This window comes from Ciona robusta, chromosome 4, assembly GCF_009617815.1.
Source record: "Ciona robusta chromosome 4, ASM961781v2".
Lineage (NCBI taxonomy): Eukaryota > Metazoa > Chordata > Ascidiacea > Phlebobranchia > Cionidae > Ciona > Ciona robusta.
The window spans coordinates 5,339,887-5,353,208 of record NC_143238.1 but is presented as its reverse complement, the minus strand read 5'-3'; the positions used below and the strand labels follow the sequence as shown (position 1 = coordinate 5,353,208).

The window sequence follows — 13,322 nt, the reverse complement described above, 5'->3', positions numbered from 1 at the left end:
TAAACCAGTCAAGTTTATGAATGATGTCTCTGTATAGGGCTGTATGTTTTTCAAACTTACGGAAAATACAGCGCGCGATTTGCAAACAGTCAAGTTTGTGCCCACAGTATTTTAAATGTAAAGTGGAAAAAGCATCTTGCTAAAACTAAACTGTACCACAGACGCCCCATATTTTTTGTAAAATACAATCAATGATTTTAGCTATTTTATCTCCTTTTATTTCATTTTCTCAACTCATTTGGTATTAAAAAAACATTCAAGCAGTTATAATACTATATCCTCACGACTCACATAAACCGTTGGTACTTGTTTCAAATACGATCAGATTATTTGGATAATACGCTAAAAGCGTCCCGTCTTTTTCCACCCTACTATATATGTTTAGCGGGCGCGGTTATTATCAGACCACACACCAACCAATCTACAGAAATGGAATTGCAGGGACGCAGCTTTGATTTGTTCAGTCCATTAAGTAACACTGTCGTGCAGCAGATACTTATTTGACCAAGAGGAAATGATTAATTCTACTTTGGCCATGAGCAACTGATTAAATGAAAACTAGACTGGTAGAGGTGCATTTAGTGATGCACAATAAAAATTGCAAGTATTATCCGACCATGCTAGATATTGGTGTTGACAACTTACTGCTAGCAATATATTTTTGCAATAGGACGCATTTCGCTTACTGACCACCGCAAGAATATAAATGTAAAATATGACTTTAAGAGTGTTAAGCTGTTTTTAAATATAGCAGAGGGGTAAGGTTGTGATGTTTTCATTCTCATTGTCGCCCGGAAAAAAATACAGATTTTGTTAGTCGTATCCTTCTCACGACTCTTAAAGACCGCTGTTAATTGTTAAAAACACGATTAGGAAATATGGGGCATTATGGGCTAGTTATACCCATCTTACCCCACCTTACCATAGAACTTATCTTTATACAAAAAGACAAAGCATTTAGTTGATCGTCTATATTTCGACTCTCCACATAATATGACACGGTACAAAAAAACACTCGCCACTAGTAACAGTTCATTACAGACTAAAAGTCCACAAATATTCTAATTAATTTAAGGAAGCAAAGACTGAGAATTATTCAAGTAACGTTCGAGTAAATTCGTGGTACCATTTTTAATTTGCAACTAGACGAAATATAATTAGTGACATAAATATCTGCGATGATGAAATACAAAGAATCCAAAGCGATCATAAGTTCCTTGCAAGTATCTTGTGATCATGAAGTTTATTGCACGAAGTTGATTGGAGATATCTTTGTCTGGAATAGAAGATTTGAATTTGTATTTTGCTGGAATCGCAGGTTAAATCGAATGTTGAAAAACGCTGTAATCTTGTTGAAAAACGCTGTAATCAAGACGAGAAATGAATGTCTTTCCTGCTGGCTGTGGCATTTTCTATACAGAAGTTGCAAAAATAATACTGGCTAGTCTGAATTAACCTTTAACTATATATATTTTCTCTGTATAAATATTAAATTACAAATTTAGCCTAACAATTCAAATTTTGATCTGTTAAAAATTTACTAAATTTCTAATAACTTTAGATTAATAACAAAAAATTGGGTTTAAAAATAATATACTAGGCAAAACTTAAAATTTTTGATAAAAAAGCGTACAACGTAAATATATAGCAAACCACAAACCACATTATCGTGGTATAATATTGATCCATAAACCCGCATTGCGTCATGTAACCGTATATGTTACCAGGAACCTTATATGATTTACATCAACATGGGCACTACACAGTCAATACATCAAAGTAACTGAAGGTAGGATACGACAGCTTAATTAATATTGGCCGATACATTTAAACCACGGCCGACCGCTTTCCAGTCGTGGAAAACGAGATGGACGCGATTTGATTCGATTCCCGATATATGTGACGTCATTGGTTAAAACGAAATTCAAAAAATGTTTAAGCACCACGCTAGCGACCTCAAGTGAACGGTGTATATGAGTGTAAATAGCGTGTATATTCGTTTTTAAAAATTTTTTGGTAGTTTTTTTATGTTTTAGGGAATAAAACTATAGCTCAAAGCCTTTTCTGTGCTAAACTTTTTTAACGCATAACACTGCAATTAAGTATATAAACACATACACAAGCGCGGCCATAAACCAAATAAAAACATTACCTTCATACACTACATTCACTCTTCCAATCCTCTGAAAGCAGTCTGCATGTCATCGTACAGTTGCTCATAGTCCTTCTTAATATTTGCTTCGCCGTCTTTCACAGGATCCTTGAATTTCATTGATGATAAACGGTACATGACGTCACCGAGGCTCTCTCGGATCACAGACCACGTGACCTTGTTATCGGATTGAGCCGTCGACTCCACGGAGCTCTTAGCCATGTCGTAGAACCCGATCATGTTACGCACCATGCCTACTGTCTTGTAGAACGGGCAGTACCTACATGGAAAAATGTTATATTTTAGAAAATTAATGTAACGATTGGGATTAACGTAACGATGTTTGGTAAAAGCCTAAGCCAACAAAAATTGCCTCAACCCAATGGTCGAAATGCATTGTTTAAATTGTCTTCCATACTTGTAGTAACATGTGGTAACTCGGAGGTGTAGAAAACAGAACACCTGCGTTATCAAAACATTCATTGGCACATCATGCGAGAATAATTAAATTGCATTTATTCAGATAAATGTCAATTTAAGTAGAGGCACATTCAAACACCACACCACTTGAACAGTTAGTGTAAACTCCAGCTTTGTCAAAATCCATATTTAGGAGATATTTTTCCTCACCTGTCATAAGCAGAAAATCCATTCTGTTGCAGAAAATCATCTTTAATCAGTTTTGCGACTTCAAGAGTAATTTTGTCAGTTTCAGCCAAAGAACTCTGAAATAAATCAGATATATTTCATACTACTCAATTTACTACAGTTTTTACAAAATACCTTTAAATTATCTCAATTTGTTAATTGTATATCCATTTAATTAATACACCTATTACAATACGAAGTATATGTACTTAAAAATGACTTTACTTTTCAGAATTGTAAACACACATGAAAACATATACACGGCCCCAGGAACCTATTAGATTATACCATTGCACTTGCACCTTTAAATATGTTATTAAACATAATTTTTAATCAGCAATATCTTCCCACCTTTCCCACAAGTTGCACAATCTCAGATAATTCTTCCTCCTCCTGGAGGATCTCCTTTACTTTGGTTCGAAGAGGAACAAAATCTGGGAAGTTCTTCTCATAGAACTCGTCGAGCGATCTGGTGTGCATGAGGATTAATTCGGAACGAATATATGGTGAGAATAGTCAGAAACCGGTCAAATGCTTTGGTCTATTAGACCGACAGGCTGTGGCTGTTTCCCAACTATGTTTAGGTTGAAAAAAAGAGAAAAAAAATTGTGTAAACAAAAACGTAAAACGGTCTGAACAATCAAAAAGTAAGACCGGAGTTTCCAACACCCAGTGCTTAAGCATTGACTAACATCCAATAAAGCATGTCAGATTGTCAGGTGACCCCATGATTATTTTTATGGTGCAAATACTTAGTCTTAGAGCATTAGAGTAGTAATATCGTTTGGTATACACCCTTAATAGTCTTAAATTAATAATCTGGCCTAAATCCTAGGCCTCTGGACAAGGACCTCACCCATATAGAATAGAAATAGAAAACATTTCTATGTTTTTTAATTGTGTACAAAATATCAAACTCCATACCTTGTATAATTGGAATAACTGATAAGCCAGTTGACAGATGGGAAATGCTTCCTTTGAGCCAGCTTTTTATCCAAACCCCAGAAAACTTGGACGATACCAAGAGTGGCTGATGTCACAGGGTCGGAGAAGTCACCACCAGGGGGCGATACACTGGATAAAACCAAATTAGTAAGATTTTAATCAAAAAAATAATACATTTGGAGATTTGGCGAAAAAAATAAAAAATCGACAATTTTGAAAAAAAAAACAAGAAAATCAATTTTTTTAAGCTACAAAAGCAATTTAAAAAACAGTGGATAAAATATGTGGGGATTTAAAAATTGGTACATTCATAAATACGAACAAACTAGTGTTAAAAATCAAACTGTAGATGATTTTCATACAAACATGCTGGGGTAGTTGGCCAAATCTGGATTCCTAGGTTCACAAGGACCTCACCCATATAGAATACAAATATTCTACCCAACAAGAAAAGATTTCAACTTACGCTCCAACAAGTGAAACACTCCCTTCCCTCAGTGGACTTCCAAGGCAAGTAACACGACCAGCTCTCTCATAGAACGAAGCAAGGCGAGCACCAAGGTATGCAGGGTAACCAGAGTCAGCCGGCATCTCTGCAAGTCGACCAGAAATTTCACGTAAAGCTTCAGCCCATCTGTAAAGTAGAAAGGTTTTTTACATATTTCTTTCATAAATTTGCATTTTTTACAGATTTTGCAATTTTACAATGAAAAAAAAAGAATTTGTAAAATGAAAACATAGAAAATGTTTTGCGATTAGTAGTTTATGTTAACGATAAGGAAATAACAGTCAATGATGTTAAACAGTAGTTCAGAGGTTTATTATCAAAAGGCAGATGTTTAGTTGAGATTTACTAAGCAATCTTATGAGAATAAGCATGCAGATTCATTTGGAAATATTTAACTACCAAAGTGTAGATACGCTCTTACCTTGATGTTGAATCAGCCATCATAGAAACATTATAACCCATGTCTCGGAAGTATTCAGATAATGTAATTCCTGTGAAACAACAGAATTTAAACATTTTGACAAACTTAATATAAAAATCGAACTGTTAGCACATATTTTACAACTGCCTCAAACTCTGCGAATCAAACCCTGATCTGGTACTCATGAAGTTGATCGATTCTTGTGTAAAAAAATATAATAAATACCGAATATATATTATTTTATTCTAGAATTGGTTGGACTGCATTTTTGTCTGTTACAATTTTGTAGCACCAGATCCTTCACAAATTTTACAAGGCTTAATGTAATACCTGTATAGATGGAAGCTTCTCTAGCAGCCACAGGCATGTTAGATGTGTTGGCTACCAATGTAGTTCGCTTCATGATGGATTCAGTCTTGCCATTCAACTCAACTGTTAACTGTTACATAGAGAAATACAAACTATTTAAATTGTATTATAATGATAATTGTAATGTCAATTGGAACATAAATAAGCAAAACTTAGGCCAAGGCAGGCCTACCCTGGATTTCTCTGCACTGTATAAAGGAACCATTTTAGCTAATGTAATTAAATAATTTTTTGGGGGGCAATTAAGTCATAATGTGGGTTTAAAAATTTTCAAACAACAGTAAATATTGCAGCACGAACCTCTGGGAAATCACGCAATACTTCTGACATCTCATTTCCACGCTCTCCACACCCAACATATACAATCACATCACTGTTGGAAAACTTTGACAAGGATTGAGATATGACAGTCTTGCCACAACCGAAGGCACCAGGTATGGCTGTTGTTCCACCTTGAACAGCTCTGGGTAAAAAATAAGTTTATAAAACAAGCATAAAAAACAGAGGGGTTATAACTTATGAACAGCTAAAGATGGGGCAAGCGGTCATAGGCGCCAAACCTGGGGTGGCAAGGTAGGCAGGTTTACCCTACAATTTTCTATGCTACATAAATCAGTAAACCTTTTAACAAATAGTGATTTATTTCATAAAAATAGGTGTCTGACTCTAAACCCTAGCACCCATGGGGTGCCACCAACATAAAAAACAATCGATATGCACCTATAACAAGCAACTAGCACAAATATAACATCAACATACGGAAACAGGGCATCCAATACACGTTGGCCAGTCAATAGAGGATGATTTGATGGAAGCTTCTCGATGCAGGGACGAGGTTGACGTACCGGCCACACTTGTAACATGGAATATTTCTTTACCTCACCATCAAAGTCAACTTCCAATATTGTGTCCTGGGAGAAAGAAAAGCAAGCAAATGTAGGCTTCATAATAAAAATTTTAAATATGCTTACTAAATTAATTTATTTTTTTCTACTTGTAATTGAACATTTTTAATAATGCAAAACCTGGTAACAGTTTTTTCTTTATTTTTTCTTTAAAAAGCTTAAATTTCCCAAAAAATTGAAAGCCAAGCACAACACTTACATTCACGTTATAATTGCCTGGTTCAGCAACATAGGTAATTCTACCATGAGCTTTAGGTGGTAACATCAACCTATGTTGTATAAGAGTGTTCTCTTGCACCAAACCATAAACATCTCCTCCTGTAATGTGACTTCCAACCTAGAAGATGCAAATTGGGAATCATATATTTATTTCAAATATGACATATAATATATATATATAATATATTTTTGTTAAGCTATTACGGATTATTAAAATAAAAGTGTTTAAAATCTTTAAAATAGCCCATTTTATAGGATATACAATAGCTTTTAAATAATAGATCTAATACTTTAAAATAGCAACAACTATTAAGATACAAAAAAAGTGGGAAAATTATGTATTTATTATTCATGAATAGATTTATGCGTGAGTATAAACAGTCTGTGGCTGACTGGATGAAATAAAAAATATCCCAAAGTTTCATAACCTGTTTAATTTGGACAGAAATATCAGAAACTAACCGTTTTTTTTTTACTTTTTTATAAAATATAAAAAATACTATGTCATATTGTTTGCAGCCTAAATAAATACCTGGAAACTTTTAAGTGGGACAAACTCCCACTGACTTTCCCTACCAAGTGCATATGTATTTATACCACGGGGAATGTAAATAGATTTGGTCATCTGTTGAATATCTTTTAAAGGACGTTGAATACCATCATAGATATTATCTGTGGAAATGGAATGGTTTAAAACTATAGCCCACTGTATGTGTTATATAGACGGTTAACATTAAATCAAACTGCTAACAAAAAACAATCAGGTGTGTGTTTGGAGTCTTTGAACTATACAAAACAAAACAGTAAAAGCAGGAAATAAATAAACTGTAAAACTAAAAATTCATACAACTAAACACTAAATATCTAAACTTTTATTGCTTACTTAAAATTCCAGGCCCCAATTCAACAGAAAGGGGTTTTCCTGTTCGTAATACTGGATCGCCGACAATTACACCAGCTGAAGAGAAATTCGTTAGGAAAAAAAATGGTTTTGGGGTTTGAATTAATATGATATAAAGCTTTAATTTAACATTGGCATAAAATTGCAAAGGTTTTAATATGTGTGTAAGTCTTAAATATCATTTCAATATTGTATGGCAATTTTCAAGCACAACTCGTTTTTTTCGACAAAAAATATTTTAAAATTTTCAAACTTTGTAACAGAATATTTGTTTACATTAGCTACCGATTATTTAACAATTTAAAACAGCAAAGCTAGTCTTGATAATAAGGTAAGAAATAAGGATACAAGTTTCTTCATAGACTTGAATGGTTGCCCTGTCTCCATCCAAACGAATAATTTCTCCCACAAGTTCAGAGTGACCAACACGAACAAGCTCGTACATGGCGGCACCGGACATATGCTGAGCAGTGACAACTGAAATGTAAATATGTAACTCAGCGCCATAAAGACAATCAAGTTAAAGTTTCTGGTCCATATAAAGGAATCCACACGAACGAATGTAACTTGTTTTATCCTTACATGGCCGGAAAACAACAGTGTTATAATACAGATATAACATAGGATGTTGAGGACGTATTATATAACCTGGAAACATGTTATATTGGGCACTACATTCATACAATTTAGGTTATGCAAAACAAAACCATTCACTGCACAGACATTGTTTACAAATGCAACATAAGAGGAAAGGTATAAGAATCCTTCTCTATATATGAACAGGGTCACAGTATAAAATTGGGGTTTCACTTTTAGTTTAGGTAACAAAGTATGCATTTAACAGACGGATTAGTTTATTTACCAGGTCCAGAGACACCAAAAACGGTGCCTAACATGCTCTCTTTCTCGGCATCGCGTATCTTCGGCAGTTTGCTGAAGTCTTGTGTCATGTTTATCAGTTTTACGATCTAAACCTTTTAAAAACCAAATGCGATACCTATACAGTATCTAAACACAAATAGTACTTTGTGAGTATAAAACCTGCAGGCTACACAAACTAAATGCAACGAAGTCTAATTAATTTAACTTAAAATTCCGGTATTGTTGATAAACTACAAAATTAACGTTACTTTCTGCGAGCAATGGTGCGGAACGACTACTCGGTCATGAGATTCACGTGACTAATTTAGAGATCATATACAAAGTTGGGGACGATTTAGTTTTTTCAATTTATTAAACCATATGGCACACTTAATCACATTAATAAGCTAAAGTAAACAAAACATCATTAATATAAAAGCTCCAGATGATCAAATAGTGATGCATTTCTGTATTTGTGCGTGTTTTGCTTTGGTTTTACAAAACAAATGTATCCTATTCGATTCTAACGTAACACATAGGTGCAATATGACATAAAATTTAAATATGATTTTCCAAAAAGCATGAATAGGTTTACCCAAAGCAAACCCTAACTGAAGCACTATAAGCGTCACTCAAATTTCTCTTCTACCGCCCAACCGTTGTCTTACAACTCATGTTTTACTTTCTTTTTCATATCTTTCGCAGTAACTACTTCTGGCTCGTCATCATCGTCATCATCGTCGTCATCATTATCAGCACCGCCATCTTTTGAATCTGAGTCATCACCATCAGTGTCGTCATCGTCTTCTTCTGCATCATCAAGGTTGAAGTCGTCATCATCGTCCTCCGTGTTGATCTTCCCGGAGAGAACATCTGAGATCCACTTTTCAAGCTCAGCCATTGTGGGAAGACGGGACTTTCGTCGTTCCATCCACAAACTGTCCGCCTAAAACCCAACAAAGCTTTAGAATAGGTGCATGCCTATACCTACGCATTGTAATGGCATGGTTTATTTCCAAATTTAAATAGAGATCAAAATATACCAATTTAAATGAACTTTTCTAATTATTAGTTATGAACAGAAGCTCTCATAAGGAAAGTCAGAGTTTTCATTATATTTAAAATAAATTACAGTGCAAAAAATATCAGTTCAAACAATCTTACATCAGTGACGTTCACGATTCCGATCTGTGGCTCACTCAGGTCGATTCCAAAGGTTCGTTCCCAGTAATCATGAAGCTGTATACATTTAAAGAACTTGATATAAATATCTAAGGTACGGTGGCAGTATAGAACATTTTTATTCTGTCTACGCAATGTTGTTTCTTAACTACACCAGTGTGTGACTAACAATATAAAGAGATTGGTAAACATATTTTAGTTTCATAAACAAATTTAATAAATTTAAATGGATAATTATTTTTACAAAAAGTAAAAGTCTATGTTTGTTCGAACGGCTGAGTTTATAAATAGCTAAGTCCTTTCACCTACCAAAGTAAAATCATCGGGATCAATCCACACAATAGAAAGGTTGGGATCATCTGTATGAATATGAGCGATCTCTTTAAGTAACTGAAGAAATTCAAAGCCTTCTGGATCGGTCTCGTCGGCAAATGCAACGACGTGTATATCGTTAATGTCGTCTTCCTAAAATGTGGGCAGAATAAGTTAACGTGCGCATACTCGTTTTCTATTGTGTTTAACGATGTACAATACTTAATACATAAGAATAACATAGATGGGACATTCCTAGCACATAATATCTAAATGTCTTACCCTACCCTACTATACACTATTACATTGCAAAATGTACTTTTAGAAACTCCTATTAACTTAACTAAAAAGTCGCTTGTCAATATTCAAGTTCTTGTATTTCTTACCCAAGTTTCGTACATATCCATGGTGCGCAGCTTTCGCAAGGTGGCGCGTTTGTGCTCCTGAACAAATTTTTCGATGACGGTGTTGTCTAGGGGAGTTTCCCCTGGTATGACGATAGATTTCTTCATGTAAGGCTCGTAGAAATCGACTTGATTGAGTTCAGTAAGCCCGAGCTGCTTGGCAAGCTGGAACAATGGGTTGATTACTTTCATATAAGCTTATACATTAAAAGCAGTTAAATTGCTATTACAGAGCAGCGTGTTGGGTACATAATATTGTGAGATCCCATTGGTAGGGTACGCCATGCGACCCAGGATGGTATTTAGGCGAAAGTTAGCACGTAAATCCATGAGCACGTTATGTAAATGTTATACATTATTTTTAAGACGAATGTGAAAATAAATTACGTATAACAATATCTATGTAAAGACAAACAAACTAAAAGCATAGAAAAAATCTTACCAATTTTTGAAATACAGCATAGAATGAAATAACAGGTTGAAAATCGTGAGCTGCATCGACGAATTCATCGTAACCTTAAATAAAATATAAGTTTCGATAATTATTTACACTCTGTGAGTGACGAGGGAAATGCTATATTTACCTGAAGCTGTGTTGCTTTCAAAATACCCGATAACTTTAGTGGATTCGTCCCTACGAAAGCCCTGCACTTCAGTTTTCGAATTAATTTCTTCCACTGGGTATTCGTCCAGCTGCAAGGGTAATTTAGGACTTTAGGTTACAATGAATTCGGTATATGTTAGCAAAATGTCGCGAAAATGGTGAAATGCGGCCAGTTACACTTAAATAGCAAAAACAGCTAGTGGGAAAAATGCAGATGCCAATATATTGTATAATATGAACTCCACCTCGAGTACAAATTCCACCAAAACATCTGTTGACCGCTGTCCATCAAACTCCACACTGTGGCCAGCCTTGTAAGCATAGATTGCCCCAGCTTCGGTTTTATCTGCAACGAGAAATATGAATTACATTATTATTTACCAAAGTGGTTGATGTGGCAGGGATTCTTTGTCTATAACACAGCGTAAATATAAAGTCAAGGCGTTGTAATGTAAACAAATCTTAATAAAAGTAACGTCGATCTCGTGCCCGCTTACGAGGTATGTAACTTTAGGTAATCTTTATTAATTTAATTAATTTACTAGGATTGTATGAAATGAACTTGGAAAAACGGTTACCAAGTTTTTCTGCCAGTTTCTTGTCTTTTTCAAGGTCAACGACACCAAAGCCGACGCCCTCTCTTTCTGTGATCTGTGCTGCAAGCTGGAAATAATATAAAGCATAAAAACTCAAGACAGACACATAGTCAAAAAGTCGCTAAGTCCCGAAAAGTTACATTTGGCGTACATTAGAGCCTGCTGTGTTTGGCATATTGAAGTATTTGAATATTGTGGGTATTTACCTCCAGCATTTCCTCTGTAAGTTGCCATTGCTTGGCTAGATATTTATCGTTTGCATCATGCGGTACAGTGAAGTAGACGACCAATATGTCGAACTTCTTTAGAAACCTACATGTACAAAGTATAGCTGGTTGACATTTTTCAGATGCAAACTTCCATTTGTGTATATATGTAAAATAACCTACATAAGAATATATTCATTAAACACACATAAAAGACAAACGTGTTAAAACACACTATTCAGAGAACAATAGTTATAAACCTAATTTACCAATTATAAGGCGCTTAGTGGCAAAGTGGCATTTTTTGATCTGCTCAAATGCCGATAAACAGAAGATGCGAAATAACGCAGTAAAGATTATAATATTTGAACATCTGGGCGAAAATGTTGGTATATAGTATATATACTAAATCATGATAATATTACTACTGACCTGTTAAAATTCTTTTTGCTCAAATTGATGAGTCGATCTTTGCCGTCATGGGAGGGGAACTCTAAGCCTTTTTCGCCAAACACTGATGTCAACGTTACTGTGTAATAGGGAAGGTTATTGTTGCTGCTACAGTAAATTATGAAGGGCGGACGGCGACCTTCAGCATCTATTACAGGTCGTTAGGGTGCAGTTTGGTTAGAATCCACAAGGGACTTGATATACTCACATCACGAGAAGGACTTCATCTTATTTGCCAACGGAAATTGGCGAGTTACGCTTACTTACGTCATTTAAATTGTCTGTGATGTATTACTGTTGGTCCTCAACTACAAACACTCGAATAATATGAAGCGATTGTGTTCCCATTCTTGCCAAATCAGAAATGTCGTAAAAATTTGTGACCAATAACCCAAAGCACTATTGAAATACATTTACACAAAAGTACCTGCAAGAACCAACAGAAGGAGCAGAAATCCAATCTTTTCCATCTCTTTGCTCCGTCCAGCTTCTGTTGCAACAGTTTTCCAAGCCAACTGTGAGCAGTTACCACGCTAGATTCGAATGTCGTGCAACTGATAACTTATCTGCAAGAAGTGCCCGACAACTTTGTCTATCTGCTCATCGTCTAAAAGTGCCCGTTGACGTGGCTTAAATACCGCGAAACAGCTGCTAAACTGTTTAGGTATGAGATTGACTAGATCGATTTAGCATGGTATACGTGACAAGCGTTTGAAATGTACAAGTCGTATTACTTGTTAATTTCTACACCTTGGATTTCGTGTCAAAAGCAACACCTTGAACAGCAGCATGTCTTGTTTGCCCCGCCGAAGAGGTGTGACATATAGAAATGTGATTATTACGGCTCTAATCCCTTTATCGTGCCGTGTAAATATATACCGGTATGAGTAATCCCATAAAATAGATCAGAATAACATTGTGATTAATCTATATAAATAACAAACACTTCTAACGTTAATATAAACAGCAGTCACTTTTAGGCATCTGTAAAAACAACATAAATTTTATAAGGCGTAAAAACAACATATACTAAGCACTTTATAACTTTGTGTGTATATAGTATAGAATGGGACACTTTTAGCAAATAATATTTAAATATCCTGATTGTTTTTTAAACAACTAACAGCGGTTTATGGAAGTCGTGAGAATTTAATTTCATATTTCTTTGAATTTTATTTGTTTACTACCAAATTGGGTGAGAAAATAGAATGAAAATGTGTCCCATTTTCCCCCAACCTATTATATTATGATAAGAATCCATCTGCTGCGGTTTTGCAGCTGCTTTTAACGTATTTTTATAGTAGTTGAACGCCATGGCACCAAGTACTAATGAACTACACTATTATGGGCAAAAAGCCGCAAAAATTAACAAAAATGTTAAATTTAACTTTTGAACTTCAAATGTTGTCACTTGAATGCTTATATTACTTATTATAGCAATTACAAGAAAACAACACAAGCATAACTATGCCGATACAGTTGACCTGTCAATCAAATAATTGAACTCGTTTTAGAATTCTTGTTTTATAACAAAACCCTGCATCATAGTACTGTACATTCAAATACCATATATGGATATACAAGAAATGGATTATACAACAAGTTTAAAGATTATATAAAAGCCGTACCCAGTCCAATT

The 13,322-nt window shown here is 34.9% G+C and overlaps 2 protein-coding genes across 3 annotated transcripts; both read right to left on the bottom strand.

The window, feature by feature from the left end:
• Window positions 1–956: 956 nt before the first annotated feature.
• Window positions 957–8,103, bottom strand: LOC149737008 (V-type proton ATPase catalytic subunit A-like). Its single transcript, XM_089877145.1, has 15 exons — window positions 7,931–8,103; window positions 7,417–7,545; window positions 7,051–7,125; window positions 6,700–6,839; window positions 6,148–6,285; window positions 5,803–5,954; window positions 5,344–5,506; window positions 5,005–5,113; window positions 4,675–4,744; window positions 4,212–4,379; window positions 3,725–3,874; window positions 3,152–3,269; window positions 2,783–2,877; window positions 2,153–2,432; window positions 957–1,276 (listed from the first exon to the last, which is right to left on the bottom strand). Exons 1-14 carry the CDS (start codon window positions 8,016–8,018, stop codon window positions 2,168–2,170), a joined length of 1,860 nt encoding a protein of 619 aa, XP_089733271.1. The 5' UTR covers window positions 8,019–8,103; the 3' UTR covers window positions 957–1,276; window positions 2,153–2,167.
• A 280-nt stretch (window positions 8,104–8,383) lies between these two features.
• Window positions 8,384–12,347, bottom strand: LOC149737007 (calsequestrin-2-like). 2 transcript variants are annotated; one of them, XM_089877147.1, is made up of 11 exons: window positions 12,111–12,347; window positions 11,666–11,762; window positions 11,234–11,339; window positions 10,974–11,094; window positions 10,677–10,777; window positions 10,412–10,520; window positions 10,270–10,343; window positions 9,810–9,992; window positions 9,421–9,576; window positions 9,094–9,168; window positions 8,384–8,875 (listed from the first exon to the last, which is right to left on the bottom strand). In XM_089877147.1, exons 1-11 carry the CDS (start codon window positions 12,151–12,153, stop codon window positions 8,594–8,596), a joined length of 1,347 nt encoding a protein of 448 aa, XP_089733273.1. In that variant the 5' UTR covers window positions 12,154–12,347; the 3' UTR covers window positions 8,384–8,593. The 2 variants fall into 2 exon arrangements, with proteins under 2 accessions (XP_089733273.1, XP_089733274.1); XM_089877148.1 differs by having other exon boundaries at window positions 11,010–11,094.
• Between the last annotated feature and the right edge of the window lie 975 nt (window positions 12,348–13,322).